Source organism: Pogonomyrmex barbatus, unplaced genomic scaffold, assembly GCF_055798465.1.
Source record: "Pogonomyrmex barbatus isolate J1 unplaced genomic scaffold, ASM5579846v1 scaffold2, whole genome shotgun sequence".
Lineage (NCBI taxonomy): Eukaryota > Metazoa > Arthropoda > Insecta > Hymenoptera > Formicidae > Pogonomyrmex > Pogonomyrmex barbatus.
The window spans coordinates 20,099,350-20,123,121 of NW_028297116.1; the positions used below are offsets into that span (position 1 = coordinate 20,099,350).

General features: G+C 41.6%; 1 protein-coding gene across 7 annotated transcripts in view; it reads left to right on the forward strand.

Moving 5' to 3' along the window:
- Nucleotides 1–23,772, forward strand: part of LOC105423659 (adenosine receptor A3) — a 409,096-nt gene that overhangs the window by 132,341 nt on the left and 252,983 nt on the right. For 6 of the 7 annotated variants that reach the window (XM_089077433.1, XM_011633490.2, XM_011633494.2 and 3 more), the window contains 3 exons: nucleotides 130–386; nucleotides 6,987–7,203; nucleotides 11,881–20,947. In XM_089077433.1, the coding sequence (XP_088933559.1) occupies nucleotides 137–386; nucleotides 6,987–7,203; nucleotides 11,881–12,541 (1,128 nt within the window). In that variant the 5' untranslated portion in view covers nucleotides 130–136 and the 3' untranslated portion in view covers nucleotides 12,542–20,947. Of the gene's footprint in view, nucleotides 1–129; nucleotides 387–6,986; nucleotides 7,204–11,880; nucleotides 20,948–23,772 lie in introns of those variants that run through there. The other variant, XM_089077435.1, reaches the window with a different exon arrangement.

The window sequence follows — 23,772 nt, forward strand, 5'->3', positions numbered from 1 at the left end:
TTATTGAAATTTAATTTTAACTTGGTTTTCAATTCAACCACGTAGAGAGTAACGCCAACCAGTACTTTTATCATTTTCGCTTTATGGCACTGTAAAGCTATACGATAAGAAACGATTTGTTCTTTTCAGTTTCAGAATGAACGTGACGATGATCAACGGTGCTACAAGCACCATGGCTAATATTATCAATCTCGAATCTGAAAGACTCAGCAAGGCGATCGGTAGCAACATGACTAACGACGGTGACGTTTCACCAGTGACCTTGTCGTCGGCCTGGTCCAGAGTGGCTCGACTTCTGCTGTTGGCCTCTCTTGCCGTCGGCGGAAGCGTGGGTAATGTCTTCATGATATCCGCCGTCGTAGTGGAAGATCAGCTGAACAAGCGAGGTACGCCCGCAATTTTGTCTTTATGACTGCAAATAAAAATGATTGCAAACGCAGAAATCGCTTGCAAAGGCAGAGAGAGAGAGAGAGAGAGAGAGAGAGAGAGAGAGAGAGAGAGAGAGTCGTTCTCGCTATATAAATTTGAGGGAGAGAATTAAAATGGTAAAGGCGACATTAGGACGAATTGTGCGAGAAGGAGAGAGAGAGAGAGAGAGAGAGAGAGAGAGAGAGAGAGAGAGAGAGAGAGAGAGAGGGGGGCAATGGTACCTGGAAGAGAATGCTCTCATCGACAAATGCAACGACAAAAGTTTACTCTATAGAAGTATATCCGACTAAAAGCCATCCAGGGGGTCGTACATTTCCGACGTGCCTCGCGACAACGTTCTTTCGTATATATCGCCACGGTAAGATCTCTTATCTTTTTCCTTTTTTTTTTTCTTCTGCGTCTCTACGGACAAAAGCGTCCTCCGTCTGTATCCGGCCGGGAAAGGATGTAACAGTAAAGAACGTCGTCAGTACAATCTGTAGAGAAGATGGAATCTTCAGCGTGCCATTATACCTGCGGCAATGACGAGATCGATTTCTCGTATTATTTGCAAACCTCTCTCTCATCCTTCATAGATATGCCGATGTGATAATAAATAATCCCTGGACACTATCGTGCGTCGTTGTCTCTGCGTCAGCTCATGCTCTCAGACCGACCCGAGATAATTATTATTTGCACGCGAGTACTCTGCACGGAGCGTAATAACAATGACACTGTGAATAGAATGGTATACAAAGCAATGGGGATGGAAATGTAATTACATTGTCGGCTAAGAGTATATCGCTCTTCCTCGTCTGTCTTCTTATCTTTATATTCAATTTAAATCCACAAGTTTAATTCGTTATGAAGAAACTCGCTTGAAAATAATTTGTCCGCAAATTATGCCGCAAAACTTTTGACCTAAAAGAAGTATCTAGTGATAAACTTGACAGATTTAAAAGTGTTACTTTGTTATCAATGAAATTTTAAAGAGAATAGCAAGATTTTAATATCAATATTAAATATTTGGATAATTTTAAATCTCGAATATGAAGATTACAATGTTCCCTTTATTCGTGGGAGTCATGGTTTTAATCTTTACTGTTATATTTTTTTACTTATATATTTATTAAAATTTTTATTGTTCTTATGTTATGTAACGACTTTTATCACACGTATATATGTAGTTATATATTACAGTAGTATATATGTAGTTATATATAATTCCCTGAGAAGATTTAGTCCCAGAGCAGGAAATCAATTTTACCTTACTGTACTTTCTCTCTCTCTCTCTCTCTCTCTTTAAATGACTCTTTTTCTTTTCTTTCTTTTTCCTCGCCCTCTCCTTTTTCTTTTTTTTCTTCTCCTCAGCACTTCAATTTGCCAAGTTTCTCGGTTTTATAACTGTGTACCGTCACACACTGGCCATCCTCGTAATTCTTATTGAAACGGTCCGAAACATTTTTACCGCTATTTTATTCCGCATGAATCTCGATAGTGGCGCAAATAATACCGGCTTTCGTTCGTCCGGAGCCATTCACCGAGAAAATCTCGTTTCGTTTTCCTCGTTTTCCTAGCTATAAAGTTCTCGCGCAGCTCGCCGCGATGCAGTTGTCTCTCGAGCCGCGATGACAGCGAGAAACTTGAGTCATTATTATCGCGGTAACGAGGATTAATCTTCGAATCGCGTCCATGACTATTTCTCGATATTCTTACAATAACTGTAAATGCGTTTGGACGTGACAGATGCAAATGTTCTCTGGAAGACGATCCTCAATGACGCTCCGATCGTTTCCATGTTCAATACGCGCGTTCCAAATAGAGTATAAAATTCTGATATCGGCCGCGAATGGGATACATGAATCCTTAACATACAATGATGGAGGCGCTTTAATGGAACGTGTTTGATAAGCGTCAAGTGCGAGTTAAATTATCCTTTTTTTTCTGTGTTTCTTTGATGTTCTTTGAAAATAACATAGCGATATAAATATAAGCTATTTGCTCTCTTCTCGCGAGTTTTCCGATATTATATTTGCTTCTATTGATGGAAATACAATAGTCTTGTATAAATAACATTTTAATACTAATTTAATTTTTTTACATGATTAACATCGTTATTAACATTCTTAGTTTACAAATTTTTCTCTATTATAGTGTAATCCTTTCATTTAATGATGTTATATTAAATTCTGTATAATCTTTTTATATTGATAGTATCTTATAGATTAGTTAAGCATACATCTTTTTAAAATGAGAAAGTTTTTCAATATGAGAAACATTTATTACAGAGAACTTTTGCTCGAGTCATTGGCGAATTCATGCGAATAAATAATATAAAATATAAAAGCTTGATACAGATGGAACATTGTAGGCCATCGAATAAAGCTTGTAACGAGATTGAAGTTTTAATGTGCCGATCGCGCGCGCAATTTCAAACTTCACGATCGTCCCCTTTCCAATAAATACGTCCGAACGTGACGCGACGGCAACTGGCCTGTCTGTAGCCGGAAATCCGGTCCTAGCACGCGATTCCTCCTTTTTCCCCCGCGCCGGCATCAGCAGAGGAGGAACGTCTCCGATGTGCGGCGCGCGCGACGTACGTACGAGAAAGAGAGGGACGTGAGAGGAAGAGAAAGAGGATCGTGGGGAAATGCTCGTGGATGTCCGTTTGTGCCTGACGTAAACCCCATTTCTACTGCGGACGTGAAGTGTCGGACGGACTTCGGCTTCGTTTGCGTGAACTCTGCCGGCGCGGCGGCGAGAACTCGGGAGAAACAAAAAGCCGACACCGCAGCGCGGATCCTCCGCGCGATGCTCGATGGTGCCGTAATGGATTGCGCAGTCGTGGGGTCGCTATAAGGGTGTACACGGATGAGCGAGTCAATTTCGCGGCGCGTAGCCGCGCACGAGCGGGCCCGGTTGCCGGTATAACTCTCTGCCTGCCCTCGTATCTAATGCCGCAACGAGAGAACCCGCCAGTTTTCCCCATATCTTCCTCCTTCTCCTTCCCATGGCGAATCCTCCGATCCTCCTTCTCCCGCTCCTGTCCCATCTCGTCTCGTCTGGGTGCTCCCCTTGGAAACCCCGATCACGGAGGCGGCGGCCGAACGCGGTGAATCCCCGCTGGTAATGCGAATACTTGGAGTACTCCGCGGTGCGGTTGGCGAATAGTTTGGTTCGGTGCTCGTGAAACGAGCCCCGGTGAGGATAGAGAGAACGAGAACGCGAGTACGCGAGAGTGCAAGCGGCAGCGGCGGCGGCGGGCTGACTCGGTAAATCGATTAAAACAAATTCTGATCAGCGCGGATTCATTCGGTACGTAGAAGAATACCCCCGGCGGGAGAGGGGGAGGGGAAGGGTGCACGTTCCCATGACGATGCTGCGGCACTGCGGCTAGACAGGGGACCCGGATGAGAGATGGAGATATAGAGGAGGGAGATAGAGAGAATCAATTTCGAAGTGACGCCACGAGCGCTGATGCGGGATAATTTATTCCACGCATCAACCGCTGAATCGATCGGATCTCGTCACGCCGAAACGTACCTCCGGAAAATGCGATCGGCGAATGCGGGTGGCGCGAATGCGACTACTGCTAGGGCTTAATTCGTCGATACCTGAAGAGAGAAGCGGTCCCTCCGCTTTCCTGCGAGCCTTCCGCTGACTTTCTCTCTCTTCCTCCCCCCCCCCTCTCTCCCCCTCTCTCTCTCCGAGTTTTCGCCTATCCAGAACCCACGATATTTCATCCTATTAACCGGGAGGCGGTGGCGAAAGGCAGCGCCTTCTCTCGCCGGAGCGCGGACGGTGCAATTTGTCGCGTAATCATTTTTATCGCGGTGTAATATCCTCGCCAAAGGCGCGAACACGTTTGCGGCGGCCGTGCGGAGTCGTTGGCAGAGTGTTGGTGCCACTACATTCCGTGCTTCTCCCAAAAAGCGACAAGTCCGAGAGGTTGCCCTCGGTATAAAATGTCGCCTCAGCTTTGCAGCGAGAGTGTCACCTATGGGCAGACAGCGTCGCGACGTAATTTACTTTATCTGCTGGAACACATTTCCGGATATTTTTGACGCCGCGGCGCTTTAGAATTATTAATTCTCTAGATGTGCCGCGTTATATACCTTCGGTTAGCGTTAACGAGAGCGCCTTGCCGTAAAAGCAATAGAAATTTTAAATAGATTATTAAGACTTTGTATCCAGGTATGTATACAAGTAAAAACGTGTAATTGCTGCGTTGAAACATGTTGAAACGAAAAGTGCCAAGTGCTTCGGGAGAGATAGAGATAAAACGTCGAGGAAAAATTCAAATTATACATGCAGACGCATCGTAACGCGCCTCTTTGTAATTTATAAGTGTTAATGAGTTCTTAAAAGTGCTTTCGCCGCTTAATTAAGCCGCGTGGTTAGAGCCGTGATACTCGGTACTTATAACAATGTACATGTTTCTCTTTTTTTTTTTCTTTCTTAATGTAATTTGAATACTTGATAACCCACCGCCATGTCGCTTCACGTGGCGCGGGGCATTATCCCATTGTGCGCGGTATCTATTTACATAAGGAAGCCATAGTAAATGAAAATTTATCTTATGAGGGTGAGTGAAGTAGACAGACAATACAACAACGAGCACGCGGGCTGCAAGGAAATGTATAATTATAATAATTATTTCTCGTACGCGTAGACGCATACATATGCATACGACGTGGCGATTGAAACTAATGAAAACTTCGTTCGTTCCCGGGTGCCCGCAGTGTACATTGGTAACATATGTAACATTGGCTTTTTCCTTTGAGGACGGATCGTTAAACCTCGTATGAAAGCACGATGCTCTAGCACGCGCACACTTGGCGAAAAACGGGGAAAGAAATCTTATTACGCATTTTATTACTCATAGTGCGAGCGAGCGTAACGGGACGTACGTTCGTTCTCACTCGTGTAGAAGCGCGCAACCTTATTATAGCGTTATACTCCCCTAAGGACGTGACGACGTACGGATATTATTTCCTTTTCTCCGTGTCTTCGTCGGGTATTGATCTCGGGGAAATCCCCGAGAATCGAGGGAATATATCGCGTCGCGAGAGGGGCAACGCGAGGTAATGCGGATATTACGCTCCTTTCTTTCTGTGACTTTCTACAATTTGGTATTTCGCTTAGTCGGGCTCTATGTATGAACTTATGAAATGCTATAATCGTTGACTCGCAATAACAGCTGCGGCTGCACCGTTGCGGGCTTATCCACCGTTTTTGTCGTCGTCGTCGTCGTCGCCGTCGTCGCCGCCGTCATCTCGTTTTGCCGTCGTCTGAGTAAAGTTTTACAGCCGACGTGACTGTTCGTTTCGGCCGACATCGTTTTGCAATTACTATGGCTTTTACGATTCGCCCGAGCAGAAGCTACGACCTCCGATATTATGCCCCTGTGGGCGTGCGTTGATTAAATGTTGGAGATTGGCCGGCCGGCCGGTCTCTCTTTCTCTCCGAGGTTTCTCCCCGCCGGTGAAAATCAAATATCTGCCCGCGCTGCTTCTCGGTACGGCGCAAAGTTGTGAAAAAATTTGAGATGATAGTCCGCGTAATATAATAGCTTGGCACAAGAATACCCTGGTCGAAAAGGCTGGCACTTCTGCCAACGGAAGAGGAAAAGTGCGGAATGTCTTGGACGCTCTTGGCAATACGGGCGAAATCCTGGCGTCGTGCGCGATAGATCGGTACGGTGTCCAACACGGTTACTCCGCGAAATTTATATCACTGTCCGAGATCCCACTTCGAGTGGCGTGCCGCGGCGAAGCGTGCGCGATCGATTGGAAAGGACGAGGTCTAACTCAGTGGATTATATTTTAGACGATAAATTGTAGCTATACCAATTCGCGACAAAAGCGTCCCGCACGCGGGAGAAACGTAGGAAACAAAAGACGAATGCAGCCCCCTAATTTATCATGTATCAATGTAATTTATTATCACTGGCCACTTTCATCGCGCGCGACAATTAAAATTGAAATTAAAGCCGATACTGTATATACAGAGTTTTCGTAAATTTCCGTGATACGTGAATACTCGTGAATAATAATCCATCTCGTTTGCGATGTTCAAAAATACTGTTCTATTAAATTCCGATATAATGTGCTGCATATTATTAAATCATTGTGATAATAAATTTATATTATCACCTATCATGTTATGAAACAAAATCCGCTTAAATCTTACAAGAGTCTCGAAATTAGCGAAAATAAAATTTATCTAAAATATTAAATGAATCGCTCGTGTTGAATGTTTTAAGAGATTACGGATTTCCTATGAGGAAAGAGGATATAAGCTCGTGTTGCGTATCGATCTCCGCAAGTTTTCCGGAATCGAGCTTAATCCGCATGGGAAATAGACGATTCGCGTATTAATTTAGACATCGTTTCGAGCAATTTTGAGATTTTCGCACGATAAAGGAACATTACTCGAGGCACATCTGCCGCGATCGTGCCCGCAATGTAATCCTAATGCAAAAAGTGCGGAACGCCGTCTCTCTCGAGCGTTTCCAGATCACAAGAAACTGTTAGAAGTTAATTACTTTAATAAGTTTCACGTGGGTTCTTTTCCAGGAAACGCATTCCTCGTGAACGTGGCGCTGGCGGACCTGCTGGTGACTGGCCTGGTAATACCGGTCTCGGTGATCGTAATCCTGGCGGGTTACGCGGAATCCCTGGGTGCCTGCCGATTCGAGTGGACCCTCGAGGCCCTTTGCTTCCTGGTGACCGTACTAACGTTGGCCACAATCGCCGCCGAAAATTACGCACGTCTGTGTCTGCCCGCCGAAAGGTACAGTGGAAATGAAGAGAGATCCGCGTAAAAGGGGTGTTTCCGCAATTTAACGCGTCGACTGCCACGTGACATCATAGTCGCGTTTCATTCTCCCGTCTATTTTATCCTAGGGACCCTTTTGTAGCTTCCGAACACGATATACATCACTCCTCAAAATTGAGGAGTTGTCTGGAAGAACAACTTAACTGCAGTTAAGTTTCGTTTTGATGTTTTCTCTTTTCACATTTCTGATTGCTCCCACAGTTACATTCAGCCGAAAAATACTTTTCGGAGGAACATCTTTTCAGGAAATACCTTTCTCAAGTTTGTGGATATACGGTATATATTTTATGACATCAGCGTGACTATTTTTAGTAAGAACAATGAGGATAATGCAAATAATAAAATATAATTTTTGTATGCTTAAATGTTCTAGATATTTTCAATTTATATATTTTATAATTTTTCCTCTATTCCTCTTATACATTTTGAAATTTTTATATGCAAAGAGTAATTGAATTAAGGTTTATTTAAAATTAAAATATCAAATAGTGATTTCTACAATACATTTTTTAATTTAAGCCGATTTTTTTAATAATTTTCCAATCGCGTATATAAATTTAGAAAAATAAATATATGCAATATACCATAAAATTAAATATAATTAATTATTTTATATAAATATATATATAAATAACATGTGCAAAAGAATTACATTGATCATCAAATATAATTCATCGCAAAGTCATATAAAATATAGAAATTTATGTCTACTTTTCAATGTTATTGCTATATTTTTGTACTAAAACAGTCAACGCGTTAAATACTGCGCTCAGTTTAATGACATCATGATTTTATGGCATTATGCGAAATGCAGAATATCGCTTTCATAATGCGACGGTTACCCAATATTTTATATATTTATGGCTTTTCCGGACAATACGATTACAGTGCTGTGGTGCGAAAACGCAATTCTAAAGTAATGACACACATTGTGTCTGGCTCGGCACTATTTATATGCAAAACTCCAACTTTCTATGCAAATTCATTTGCTGCGACATTTCCATTTGCGCATAGACACAGTTCCGGATTAAAATGTTTCCTAGTTAGCTTTCATGGCACAGGCTGAACACGTAATAATGCAATTCGTCGTCCAATCAGCTAAACATCACGTTAATCCATATTATTATCATCCGGGAACTCTCGTACATTACAATTTATACCATTTAGAAAATGTGAAAATACTTCCTCTTTTTATGCGAAAGGACTCGATTAATGTACAAATACACATGTATCACCGCGCATTACCAATTACACTCGACAAATACCCGGCGTTGCAAAAACGAGATGCGTCGGTAGGTTGGAGAGAGCGGAAAATTGATCAGCTTATTGCGAAAATAGTAGAAAATGGTGCTGACCTTTCGTCTGACCGTCGAAATGGCGCGAATCCAACTCTGGACATGAACAGTGACCCGGTGCCCGATCAATATTACAACCCTGTAACTGCCACCGCTCGGGGAGACGAGTCCGCTATTACCGTTATCGCGTCGTCTCATCCGGAATACTTCTTTTTTTTTTATTCTTCATCGGGAGACGTCGGGTGGACCTCGCTCGCGTCTCTGTGTGTCGACGGACGACGGGTGAAAGAGACGGCGAAACGCGTTGTCAGCGACGGAAGCAGGGGGATGAGAGAGAGAGAGAGAGAGAGAGAGAGAGAGAGAGAGAGAGAGAGAGAGAGAAGAGGGAGAGAGAGAGAGGCCCATCCGCCGTCGAATTAAGTGCCGGCTTCGGCGATCGAAAAGATATAGCATATAGCACACGTGACCGTTGGCGCGATCAATAGCCGCTACATTCCTGCGATTGTCGGCGCTTTTTGCCGCCGCTTGCCACTACGCGCGACTTCTTTTTTCCCCGCGTCGCGTCGTGAAAGAGGACCCTTCAAAGCGTCGCCTTTAACCCACGCGCTTTGTTTACGAGGTGGCGTTTGTCGGATACTAATTGAGCGGTCCGTTTCCGGAACGACGCGACACACGGGCACGTCCGTTCTTGCCCACGGCCGCTTTCCGTCACTCGCTCGGAGGGACGAGAGTGAGAGAGAGTGAGAGGGGGGGGGGAGAGGGGAGGGCGAGAGAGAGAGAACTGATGTACGCGGTGTAATCGTTAACAAAGTTTGTTATTTGTCCCGTAGGGTGGCATGAAAAATGGATCGAACCCCGGGGTGTCTCGATTTGTCGGACCGCCACAAAAACTAACAAACTCTCGCTCGCGCGCAAAGGCCGGGCAAAAAGGGTTTCTCTTTGGTTTGGTAAAACGCGGAGGGATGGGTTTTTTAACGCGAATTTTATCGGCTGACTGCGGCTTTCGATAACTAAATAAAGAACTTCACAGTGTGAGACTTGCCGGTTAATCACAAACCGAGTTGTTTTGATATATAATCTAAAACGGAAATACTATTAATCTTATTTCGCTTCTCGCAATGATATACGAATAATTAAATTTTTCATTGTTAATAAATTTTTTGCCGTTCGCTCTCCTCATGCTATCGGTAAAATTTAAATTATGCGACAGTGACGTATTTAATTTCCCGAGAAGCGAGAAAAGGCACGAGAGAAAGATAGAGACAGTCAATTTTCAATCGCGCTATCAGGTCCAATATGTGAAGATGGAGTTAAATTCATTTATGGTTAGCACGCGCAAACAAGCTACCGAACTTCATCAAACTGCCGCGACTACCGACTAACAATTTGCCTTAATAAACACTTGCATTATCCTGTGCAGCGGGAGATTGTCTCCATTTCCATGTAAATAATTCACTTCGATCAAAGGCGAGGCTATCTGGTTCTTGCAGGCGGGTCTTCATTTGGCGCGGTCGTAGTAACATATATACCAAAATACTGTGCTTGTAAAGCTCTTTGGTCCCCGGTGGCCTTACCGCCGTCCGCGACAATAGCGGCCGAAAATTACGCCCGCTTGTGTTAACTGTTTGCCAGCCGAAAGATAAAGCGAGTGCACCGGCGATTCCGGCAATCGATACCACCACGTTCCTGCAATTCCCTACGCATGCACATTCTTGTTCTGCCTCGGGGACGTTTTTCTCTCGTAGCAACTCTCTATTTCCACTAACGATTATCGAGATATTTATGTAACCGTTCCCGGAAAACACGCGCGCCCTTCGTCCGCTTCAAATCGCTTTTCGTTACAACGATATTCCGCCATTTTTTTTCGATGGCGGCTGCTGAAACTCTAGTGTCATAATTCTTAAGAAAACATACGGTCGTCCTCGCGTATATCTGACTTTGATATCTTTACTAGGCAAGTGTTTCTAAGGCAACACCCTAAATATAGTAATATAGGCAAGCCGGGTCATCGTTCGGGTCGGAGGTCGAAGTTTCGGTAGGGACAGTAAAGGGAAGAAAATTATGACCGCGCCTGTTTACCTACGAAAAGATGAAGCGCGTTGCATAGAAAGATCGATAACCAGCACTCCTTAAAATCATCTCTCTTCTCGACCCGAGTATCCTCACTTACCTCACTTACAATACTTGTGTAATAATACTTTGATGTATTTTTTCACGAATACTTTGGGCTAATGTCTCTGCCATTACGGATAGATAATGTTATTTGAGCCGAACGGAAAATGATAATATCACAATACACTTGGATATATCGTGTCGCTTGTGTGGCCTCCGCACGAAAATACCTCGCGATGCTTGACGTTGTTGGGTGGATATGGGTAATGTAAACACAGCGAATAGGGATAGAAATCAAATTACTGTTATCAGTTTAAGCTATCGCGTATAATGGCGTATGGCGACCACTGCTTGGAACTACTTGGAGTTTGACGTTGAAGTGCTTCCATGGTTCTCTATCAGCGTCACGATCGAGTTTGTAATTTCGCATTCCGGGCGACGTTCTCTTTAGCTTGAATTGCCGGAATCCGTAACCGATAGCAGACGATCTCGGAGGAGAAACGACGATGACGGCGGCGTCGACGACGACGACGACGATGACAACAACGACGACTGCTGCTTTTCATACGCACGCGGAAAGTTTCGCGACAATACGGCATTACGGGAAGTATTTTAACCAGTCGCGTCAGAAGAATCACGGCGAACACGTGGACTCGAGGAAGTTTCCTCGCATTGTAAACGAGAAATCGTCCGCCAGCACCGTTAACTCCTAACTACCGACTCGTTTTTCAAGCCCCTCGTTAATCCACAGACTAGTACGACCAACTCCGTAATTGCAGTCGCAGTGTATCACCGGGGGAAATATTTTCTTTAATTGAATACGCCGTATAAGAAAGCCGGGACTTAAACAAGCTCGTGATGCAATTAAGGGGGAAATATCCATCCGACGGGAGACAACGTATTATCTTCTGTTATCTCTATGAGAGTTATTCCTAAGTGTATTCCAAGTTGTAACGGTAAGCCGCGCAGGTTGATGATGCCTTAGCAGTAGTTGTATTTCACTCTAGAACACTTGTCATATCATCTCGGTTGTACATGTATAATTTCTTGTGAAATCCTTATGAAAGTTGCGCTCTGGTATAAACATTTGTTAAATCGTTTTTCATTCTCGTCATGACAAATTAGGGGATCACACGTACACGCACGCGTGTACCTCTCTTCCGTTTAATTTATTACGATCGTAATTTACGACATACTTACAACGGTATATTTTTATATTTCTTAGATACGCCAGCCTGACGGCGGGTCGTGTAACAGCCACGATCATCATCGTCTGGTTAATCGCCGTGACAGTGGTAGCCTTGCAATCGTCTCTAGACATAGGTCCTGACTTTTGCCGTCGCAAGCTCAGCGGCATCGCGATGGAGCAAGCGGTGGGTGCGAGCGTGCTGGTCGGGCTGCCAGCTCTGATGACGATCTTTCTCTATGTGAAGCTGGTGATACGCGTGCGACGAGCCACCCGGGGCTCGTACAAACCGCCGGCCGCCTTCTCCTGGGACTACGAGCTCACGAAGGCGAACATGTGTAGCTGCGTGATGTTCGTCGTATTCTGGCTGCCGTTCGGCCTGGCGGTCTGCGTGAATTCCTTCGTCCCGATCAGCACCCGCGTACTCTACAACCTAGCCTGGTTCGCCCTGTCCAAGTCCTGCTTCAACAATCTGCTCTACTGCGTGGCGGACCGCCACTTTCGCAGCGCCTACGTCAAGCTCTTCCATTACTGCTGCTGCAAGACCACGGTGAGCTTCTCGAGGAGACCGCGCGGTGGTGAGGGTAGAAATTCTAGCGACGTGCGTCTCAGAGTGCACATTATTCACTCGTACGCGAGTCCGTCGTCCTGCCGTCCGACTGTGGCCAGACCGAACGGACGTGACGTCTATGAGCTCTAGACGCGACAATTGCGATGCGACGCGATGCGATGCGATGCAATGACGATGCGATGCGATGCGATGTGATGCGACGCACGTAGAGTGCACAAAGTGGAGGGATGCCGCCGATAAAGATGTCCTCGCGGCATCTATACAAACGCTCGTTACGTGAGAGTTCGCTTTTGCGAGATCGGGCAATCATTGTATCGACGCATAAATAACGTCGCACCGGAGTTGCTTCCGGTATGGCCTTATAAAGAATTGATTCTTTCGTTTCTTGATTCAATCGTTTCTTTTGATTCTCTCGGTTCGTTGATACTGGCTGAATTATTTTCGCTCTGAGTAGTTTTTTCCGTTTTCATAAGGAACGAGGCCTTTTAAACAGGATTAATTTTGATATTAAAAGCGTAGACGTTATCGTATATAAATAATAGAATATACATTACCTCTCTGGTTATATTTATGAGTGGATATATTATTTTAACAATTCAAACAAAAGCGCATTTATTTTTTATTATCATGTACAATGGCTTCTATAATATTATTTTATAAAGAGACAATGAATACCTAAGGAATAACATCAGCACTAAGGATATAATGTGACATAATAATTGTCATGGTACTTGACATTATCTGCAAAAATGATTTACATCTTGTTGTAAAATATGATCAGTTAAGTATAGGCTTACTTGTAAAATATAGTCAGTTAAAATTATAATATATAGCCCAATGTTTTTGACGCTGATACGAATGGTTGCCGTCCAGTGGAGATGTTCTCTAAATTATGGATTTGTATGTTAGAATTTTGTCAGAGCTTATGAATGTCGCATGTGTTGAAAAACACGTTTTCCGACTATTTAGGATTGAAATTCTAGTCGCAAGGATATCGGAAATGTTAAATAATCGGCTCATCTGTAAAACGGGGCGGCGTTTTCATTCCGAGTGAAAATTTTTGATGCAGATATTTGATTATAAAATTCAGCAGAGAGGTTCCTGGTATTATCATACGTCGCATTCTTTTCAGATAGTGCACTTTCTCATTTATCGCGGAACGTCCATCCATTTTATCCATTTTCGGCGAAAGGGAAGCGGGAGGTCTGTTTCCGCGAGATTTCCATCTCGTAACAAGGGAGAGACTGAGTGTCTCACTCGCGACAGCATTTTATCTGGCTGCAAGACGAGACGCGGGCGAGAGGGAAAATAAGGTTTTCCCAATCTCGATTAAATTTCTCGACGGAGCTTACTGGCATTCCGAGAGGGAGGATATCGGCCGCGAAGTCATATACGCGCTCGCTGGAGGGGAGTAATTTACGCTGGTGCACTATAAGTTCGCTATGTGTGAGATTTAAGCTCGACGAACACACGCGAATAACGTCGCGAACACCACATCCCGAATTATGGCCCCGCCGCGGTAAGTCGACCGGTAGATGAAAATGCCGTAACGTTTAAGGAGGCACTTGGCGGCGCTCATCATCCCCCAAAGTTAATAACATTCCGGTAACGAGGTGAAGTCAAGTGGATCAGATAAGAGCGATTCGATGATAAAGATGGCAATAATATCAGTTAAAACTTTCAGTACTCCGCTCGTCTATCGGTCTATCCCAATGTTCGGCGATTTAGCGGGATCGCTCTTAAAACGGCAAGAAAAGAGTCTCTCCAGCTATTTATTATGTAAATCGGGAACGGTCTCTTGCAAGAAAGGTTCTTTTGATGGCGATCAAATAAGGATCAAAGTCAAGTACCGTAAATGTGTTGTTCTATTGAAGAAAATACATAAAACTTTAAATATTGAGATAAAAAATTTCAAGATAAATAGAAAGTATAATATTTTCTTGCTGAGGAGTAAAATAAATCGATAAACGTGCTAATGCCATCTTACCTAACGCACAAATTCGCATAAAATTGCTTAACAAACGGCCTGTCTCGTCTTGTATTCAGATCGATTCGCTGTGTTTTTTTCGAAATGAAAAAAAAAAATCCTCGTAGCGCTGCCATTTTGATCGACTTAATTTTAAATCTACATATCGCACAAAACGTGATTCTTGATAATTACTTATGTAATGTGGTCTCCCCCCCCCTCGAACATATCTGAATAATTGCTCCTACCCGAAGTATCGAATGTCTCCTGAGAAAACAAGTACGCGCAGGACACCCATTAACTGCTCCTGTGATCTCGACGTGGGGATAATCACGTCCGCGGATTAACGATGAGCGTGAGAACTTACGTCCGACAGCATCATATTGACGCGAAGGACACGAGCGATTTACGACGAAAGACCCGGGATTAACGCGAAAACACTCTCCGTGCGACGCGATCGTTCCCGGCGCGCTCTCTCCCTCTCTCGTGCATTTCGTGTAAAATCGGTCGGTGAATATTGTCGTGCCAATTATTCTGGAAAACGACGCTATTCTTCAGCCCGGCCGGGTAATTCGTTACGTGCCGCGCGGCGATGCGTTCGCTTTGCTGCGTCGCGTTTTCTCGGGGACAGACACCGTTTTCAGGGATTTCGCGATTTATTTAGCAGCGTTTTATCGGAGGACAACTCGCTCGCTCGCTCGCTCGCACGCACGCACGCGGGTGACACACCAACATTCGCTCTATTCGCGAGAACGCGCTTGCTCCGTCCATACACGCCGCACAGTTGCGATCGCGAGTATCAGATTCGCGATGTACATTCCACAGAGAGAGAGAGCTTCTTTTGGTAATCCGTTCCAGCGTTCTTGGATAACGTGCCTAAATAATCGTCAACTCCTGAATTTCTCGTTTGAATATTCGCGCAATTATGTTTCGAAATAGAGAGCAGAATTATTGCGATATTCCATATTATTTAAATAGCAATACGCGTATATCATTCGATTTGGAAAATTAATCAATTTCTGTTATTGAATAAGTTGACAACTGATTTTAATGGAGATTTCAGTCAAATGCAAAATTGATTTTTCAAAGCGTTATTTATATTATTTGCTAAAACTAAGATTGTAAGGTATTATAATAATATTGTTTATGATATTTTGTATTTTTCGAAAGACAAGAAAATACAATTCCGGATTTTATCATCCAAAACTACATAAGGAATATTATCAATAATATTTCGTCAGATTTATGAGACTAAAAATATTCATTACGTCTTAGAAAGAAAATCATTCCACGATCACGGCATCTTCGTTACTGCTAATCGTATATTCGAGCACATATCTGTCATGCTTTACATTTAGAAATTTCTTTGTACATATGTACCTTAATAATTGATAGTAAGCTGCGTATGACGTCATCGTGCGTGTCTTTATGTATGAAGTGAACGTGTTAAAAAAAACATATTAATATCGCTTTCCATATCGTTCAATATTTACAAGCAAGCCAACACGCGTATGTAAAAAAAAAAAAAAACAAGTATCTCCTTCCTAATTATTCTTTTCAAAATGTAATTTACATAATTGCATTTTTTGGAGAACGTAATATATCGAATGTATAAATGACGATAAATGATGATTTTCTTTGACGTATCTAAGAGAATAGTCGATTGACACTTATATATAGCTTTATATGTAGCTACAGAATCTAAGATGACTATACTGAACATGTATCGAATTGATAACGCGCTGTTACATGATCGATGTTTCGATCTAGACATGTAATGGGGCCATATATGTGACTGACAAACAATAACGATGATCGCATTACGAGTATAAGCGTCAAATCTTTTTATTCGCATATCGGAGGAGAAGGTATAAAAATAGAAGAAGGTGCCTCGCGTGACATAGAACAATGTTATTTCGAAATTTATGGACTTCATGTGGACTTTAGGTTCAACGATATTTCTTCGAGAAAGGATATTTCTCCACCATGACTGTTATAGTCCTATTCAGTGAGTTAACCCTTCAGTACTAGTCAACTTTTTTATTGCAATAATCATTTTTATCGGTCACTTCAAGAAACATAAATGAATTTTTATTATAAATTTTCGTAAATGAATATATTAATTAATAACATTTTTTAACAACGTATAATGAAAACAGTAGATTTTAATATCCATTTATCTACTCTTCTGAATTTATACCAATATTAACAATTTAAATATGTTCCAATTAAAAAGTTGTTCCAACTAGAAAATTTATATCGAGAATTTTAGTTACCACGTTTGCTATAAATAATAATATTTTCATATAATTCTAATGTGATTGTTTTAAAAAAATAATAAAGAGAGGCAAAAAAGAATTAAAAGGCGGAATTTCTAAATAAGAATTTAAAAGTGTATTTTAATATAGATTTATATATACATAATCTTGTGACGAGCAAATGTGAAAAATTGATTTATGTACTTGTTCTTAGTGCAGACAATATTACTTTTTTAATTTTCATATAAAATTCAAAAAAATTCAATTGAAAAATTTACTGACTCGAACATCACAGTGAGTAAGAATATCTTTTTTTAACGCACCACACAAAGTTTAAAATCAAAGATATAAAATATGCAATACTCTTACTTTTCCGAGTGGCTAGACATTTTGTATTGGCGGATCCAGATACAATTTTTACGAGAAGTGACATTATGTGCATATTTACGAACTGTAAATATAATACTTTGCGAAATAGAAAAAAATGTGATAAAGGCTTGAAAATAATTTTAATAAGTCAACAGATATAAATTTTACGCTGACAAAATCAAATATCTCGCTTTTCCTTGCATACATGCAAATATTTGCTCTGGTTCCGCTACTTGCGTTTCGAGATTTATATTTACGAATAAGCGCGCACTCACATGTATTCACTGTATATAACTCGTCTAATGACTGTATTTATTAATTGATATTTATTACATTGGCGTATCTCTCATGACTGTCTATAATATCGTATTTTACACGCCTTCTGTCAATCTGTGATCACACTTTTAGGTATGATTGTTCGGATAGTATGGCGCGAGCGTATATTATATCGTCAAATTTTGCACATTTTGCCCGATGTAGATTAGCTAACTCGATTATCCGTGGATAATATTCCCGTGGTGTATCCTCGTGGAAATTAAACGTAGAGAGCAACGTCTTGTCAAATATGATGAAAACAGTTTGATATTCTAAGCGATGATAATCGCCTTACAAAGTGTACTAAGTTTGACTACCGATCCTTGCGGACGTTGTGTGCAAAATTTGAAATTGAAATTTAAGCGTCTTTCACGAACGGGAACTTTGATAAAACATCCGTCGAGTGGCCGCGCGTTGATCAAATATGCGGGAGGAGAAATATTCGGCACGCGGGAGAGATTTTATCAAAAGTTCCGTTGCCGAAACCGGGTTTTCAGAAACGCGGGCAGGCGTAGCAAGTGCCGTTGGCCATTGGCTTGAGAAATGGGACCAGGAATTTAGCTTCTCGTGACTACCTTTCCCGTGACTACTTCTGTATCGTCCGCTTCGTTCATTCCCAGGACGTGCGGAATTGGGGGGCGCATTCGAAGATTCATCCGTATTACGTTGCGGTCGCGAAACTTATGCGACCCGATAGAGAGCTCCAATCGGCGCAATCCCGTAAACGAATTTGCAAGTTCGAGAGATTTCGGGAGAATTCCTAGTTAAATGACTTTGGCTTTGTCTGTTTCGCGTATATATTTGCCTTAGCGTTAACTTGCGAGCAACCATCTAAGTTAAATAAATGTCCTATCCTATACACGCGTATTGTACTTCCGAATGTATGTTCGTATATCCTCCGTGTATGTGTATATGTGGCGCGTGTGAGGTACGTGTAGCTGTGCGTTTGCGAACGTGTCTATTGATATGCATATGAGAGAATATCGACGATGATTGTCGAATACGTGGATGGATGAAAAGATTGACAGGCACTGCATGCTTTCTCGACGTTAATCTCGCGCGATTATCTGAAGTTATCTTAGAAAGGTTTTTCCAACAGAAAACAGATTTATTTCCACCTTGAGCGAGATGGCGATTTTTTTTCATGCACTTTACGCTGCATATTTTTGCGCACATTTTTAATTGCGTTAAATAGCTTATGCAGTGTCCGTCCATGAAATAGATTTTTCTACGAAAGAAAGATACAGCGTATCTTCTTAGTTACAAATTAATGTTATTATGCAATAATGGTTTAATGTAATTATCAATTATAATAACGATTTTTTTTAAGTGACGAACGTAAGCGTATAATGTACGATTTATATCTAGAGCGACTCGTTGTTTCATTACGAAAGTGGATTATTTTCTTTGTCAATAAAAAACAATAAATTATTAATTTATCCGCTACTGAGAGATTAGTTTACGATTAGTTTACGATCGATCGATCGTTACACGCATGTAACTGTGATTTTATTCTCTTCATAACGAATGAATCCTCGATCGATAGCGAGCGGTATTCTGTAATTTGTCAGCAACATTTATTTGTCATTTTAATTATCAAAAAATATCGTTTGCGATAAATACAATGAGTTTTATATACTTCAAGTAATTAGAGTATACAGCGCATCAATTTGCTCTCTTTTCGCTATCGATATAATAAGAGCACATAATCGAGAAATGCCATTAATTAATTACAGTGTAGAATCCCCGCTGTGGGAAAGTCCCAGAAGAAAAAAAAGCCCCAGTTTAAGGCGCATACGCTTTTCATGCTCTTGACTTATCGAATTAAAAACAGGTCAAACTCGTTCGTGCTCATTCGTTCTCGTTTGCGTATTTGGCTAGAGTAGATTAGTAACCGTAGTAAGTAGATGTGTAAGTAGATTGTGTTAGATAACGAGCAGAGGTAGATGTCTTAAATAATAGGAAGACGACGACATTCCCGGTGTATTCTCCCGGCGTAATCGCATGTAAGACGGTCTCGTCGTGCGAAACGGACTGTGTCGTTTCGCAATTCTTCCGACTGTCTCAACTCACCTCGAAGGATGCAATTAATTCTGACGGATTTTGTACGAACTCGTCGGAGGGAATTCTCGTCATGGTGGGATGCGGGTCCCGACGGAGCCTCATTCTAACAAATTTGTACCGAGCGTCGGAAATAATCATATATATCGAAGTAAGTGGAGGCGATTATAGCAAGCGCGCCGTGTGATTAGGACCTGTACTGTAATCATCGGGACGCATTTCATTAATGCTGACGTTTTCGTGCGAATTCGTTAGAACCAGTTATCATCGGAACACGCATTCGCTATGATTATACCCCTGAGGATATGATCGTGGTGGGTATACGTGTTTCAGTTGAGACAGCATCGCATTCTAACGTACGGGGCATCACTCGTAGTGATTCAAATGCATCAAAATAGAGTTTTGAGTGGCCTGCATTAATATATAATAGATTGATAGGTTATTAAAGATAAGAGCTTACTTGATACAATTTTCTCCGCTTGCTCTACGAATATTGTTTTTATATATGGATTTTAGATATCGGTTAAGATCCATATTTGTCCATACTTTTAGCGTGAAAACCATTTACATTAAAATATATATTTGTTGTATAAATTGTATAATATGATTCTGTGGTTTGTTTTAATGTATTTCATTGATTCCGACGTATTTCTACAAATTTGTTGAAATGAAATTGTTTTGTAGGATACGTGATTTGTTGTGACTCTTAATTCGTTATTGTTTCAATCTTCGTTGCCCAATTGCCGAGGCGATTGTATCTTTTTTGCATACATTCGCAAATCGCGATGTAAAGTAGATTTACTGCGGCCTCTCGATACATAGATCAAATAATGTATTATTAATAAATCGTTGCGCGAAGTCGAGGAGCGCTGTATTTGAAACTCTGAGGACCACGAACTCATACAATAACATTACTCATGGACCTATGTAGATTATTCGTCTTTTTGAACGACTGTAACGATTGTCGCGATTATGACGAACTCGAGAATGGAATATTGGAGGTATCCGAGTTAACGGAGAAAAGGATATCTTTCCATATCCGCGGGCCGCGTGTTTAAACGCGCAAAAGTCGCAATATTAATCCGTTGTAACGTAAAAGCGGGCTAGCAAGCCCATTTATCGATGTCGTGTCGTGATAAGTGTCCATAATGTCTCGTAACAAGACGGCTTGCGAACGGCATTATCTAACCAATTGATAACTGTTCCGACTCGATTAACATGAGAGTAACAAAATAGAAGTCAGGTCGATGTGTCGTGTTAACTGGTAGAGTAGCGTGAAGCTAGTTTGTAGAATGAACACGTAGAACAGTTCGCGAATACATTAACATCTGTCCCTCTGTAGCAGAATCATAAATCGACGCAAACTGTACCGGACTATATAGATGTATTTATTTTGTACTGAATGTATTTCGCATTGATGTATTTTTTGTGAAGGCCGACGTAGCGTTATACAGGGCTACGTTGAAACAGCATTCTGATTTTGCAGACACATTACCGTGAACTGTGTAAATGTAAATTTTATAATGTTGTAATAAAAGTGCGTTTCTCTCTCTTCCTTTTTCTTAACACGCTGTGAAATGTCAATGCAATAACGCTGTAATTATGTAAATTTGATACATTGATGTTAGTAGCTGGTTGTAGTAGCTGGTTGAAACTCTTGGGTAATAATTAATTAATTAGTAATTAATTAGTCATTAGTCAAATAGTGTGCAATTAGTAATTAATTAAATTTATAAGATTCCGACTAGTTGAATTCCTAGTCGATTTAATTTCTAGATGGTAGACTTTTTTTCTTTAATTGTAGCAGTAGCTTTAATTTTGCATTTAAAGTAAAGAACATATTTTCAATCATCTCGACCTTAATAGTCTAAGATGGTTCTTTCGCAAATATATCGCAAAATATAAAATATTTTTTATTAAAATATATCTTTTTCGTTTTGCGAATACTTATCAGAAGATGATAATAGCAGTTTTCTCCATTACTGATTTTATACGAATCAACTAAATTTTTTCTCTTTTCATTTTCCCGTCAAAATACCGTATATTGTTTTATTAGAAATTTTTTTTTCAATCTTCCCTCTAATCTACAGTTTTGCAAATAAAAAGTCAGTATTCGCAATATTTTTCTTACCGACTATATACTGGACTATATGTTTGAAAATTTGCGACTTAAAATATTATAGCAAGAAAAATTAATAACGATGTACTTAAAATATTCACTAACGTCGTTCTGTGATTGGACATCTATAAACTCTTGTTTAAAAAATGAGTACTTAAAATAAAATGACAAATAATTTTTTTATTTAACTTTTTGATAACTTCTTTGTTACAGTATTTCAAATTTCAACGAGAAAAAATTAAAAATTGCGAGATTTTAGGTCTTTAAATATATGTGAGATCCGAATTGAATCTGCTATCCATTGATTACTAATCAATCACCCTATAAAGTCGCGTGTCATCCTGACAAGGTGCACTTACCTGATATTGGTGCCATCTGTAGTTCTTTGGAGAAAACTTCGACGAAGGTTAATCTTCAATCGGGAATTGAAATCATATACGCTGAATGTTATTTTTCCAACGAAAATATGTAATTTGTAATAATTAGACGACGAAACGTCGTGTGATGTGATCGGTTTTTGTCTTCCTAGATCGTAAAACAATTCGGAGACGAAATTGTGAAATTCGGAAACGTCGCGATGCTCATCTTCCGCCAATTTTCGATTTCGATTCTTGATTCGATTTTGTTTCGATCTCGAGTCCCTTTTGTCCGATGTAATTTCGTGTGTTAGTGAGAGATGGATCGTTCGCGAGAAGTATGATCTGATTTTCAAAAGAAGCGGAAGACGCGCGGGACTCGAGAACGTCGGATGGCCGCGAGCGGCCGAGGTACAATCCTCCGAAGAGAAAAGAACGAGACGTGTTTGTTGCTTTGCAAGATACGTACATACTTTCTAGTCGGTAACACAATACTTTACTCACGCAATAAAAATTTTACATAATAATGTTTGTGTCGCGCGCTGGTGGTGAATCCTGCGGGCGTATCGATCTGCAACGACAATTTCTTCGCGCTATCGATCTTACGTACGCAGCGCATGGTACATTCGTCGCCCATTAATCCTTATCCTAGACGAGGATCTCGGCGAGGATGCTCTCACACGCGGAAAAGAATAGCGGACAGATTACACGAGGAAAAGAATGACACTCCTTGCGCGACAATCGAGCAAAGTATTGCGAGTGTGCACGGCAGTCCTTTTTTTTATTCTTTATTCTATTTTTATCTGTAAGAATAAAAGCATCCGCTGGCCAACGCGTTAGGATAAGGATTAGATTCAGTTTGGTGACGAGTATCACTCCGAATGCGCTCTCGATCGCGTTGATTCGATGCTCCTCACGAGCCGACGATCGCACGAAGCGAACGGCTGAGATTTCGTCGAATTGCTAACTCGATTCTCTGCCGGCTGAAGCGCGTATTTGACGGGCGCGATCGATCGGGTTTCGTTGGCGACAAGAGGAATCGTATTCCTCGACGCATACCGATCCCTCGTAATCTTTGAGATCAACGATCGATTGTAAAAGCATCCCCTTTGAGTGAATCGCAGCGATCGGATGTTGCATTCGTGGAAACTATCTCTGTAATTAGGAACGTACGAGCGGACAATCGCAGGCACACGCTCGCTGTCGAGAGGATCGCGATTACATCAGTAAGCGTGCAAGTGTCGGTCTCGCTCGAGCGTTCTCGCCGACGATCTATATCCGTATCGTTTAATCGTTCATATGTCGCGACATATGGAAATCAACATTACTTTTTTCTTTTTTTTTACGATCTCGTTAGAAACTAAATATCTTCTTTTGTTAAATTACGAACAACTGGAGGCGTGCGCGATTGCCGGCGCGTGTACGCCATCTTACTTATTTGTACGTAGAATTAGTCTGCGTATAGTGATGCGCATCTAGACTTTCGTTCCCTTACGCGAACGTTATTTAGAATATTATTTCAATGAGCAAGTAACTAGGAGAGCCCTCGTTTCTCATCTCGCCGCCTTCCTCTCTTTGCGCGTTTTTCACTTCCGCTCCGTAAATCGCCGGTCGCGTCGTGTTCCTTCGGCGTGTCCCTCCTCCGAGTCAGGATGAACGGTCCGATTCGTATGTTACGCGAGAAATTTCAAAACGCAAATATAACACAGTGCGAACACGAATGCATTTAAGATGCATCCTTCCATTCGTATTCCTCTTTCCCACTTGCTTCCATGCCTTCTCGCTCGCCCTCGTTCCCCGAGATTATATTTTACAACGAATTCTATTCCGTTTGAGAGTGCGCTTCCTCGACGTCAGAATCATCCGTGATTAAAGAATCTTCGGTCAAAAAAGAAAGGAATCGCTCGTACGTAGAT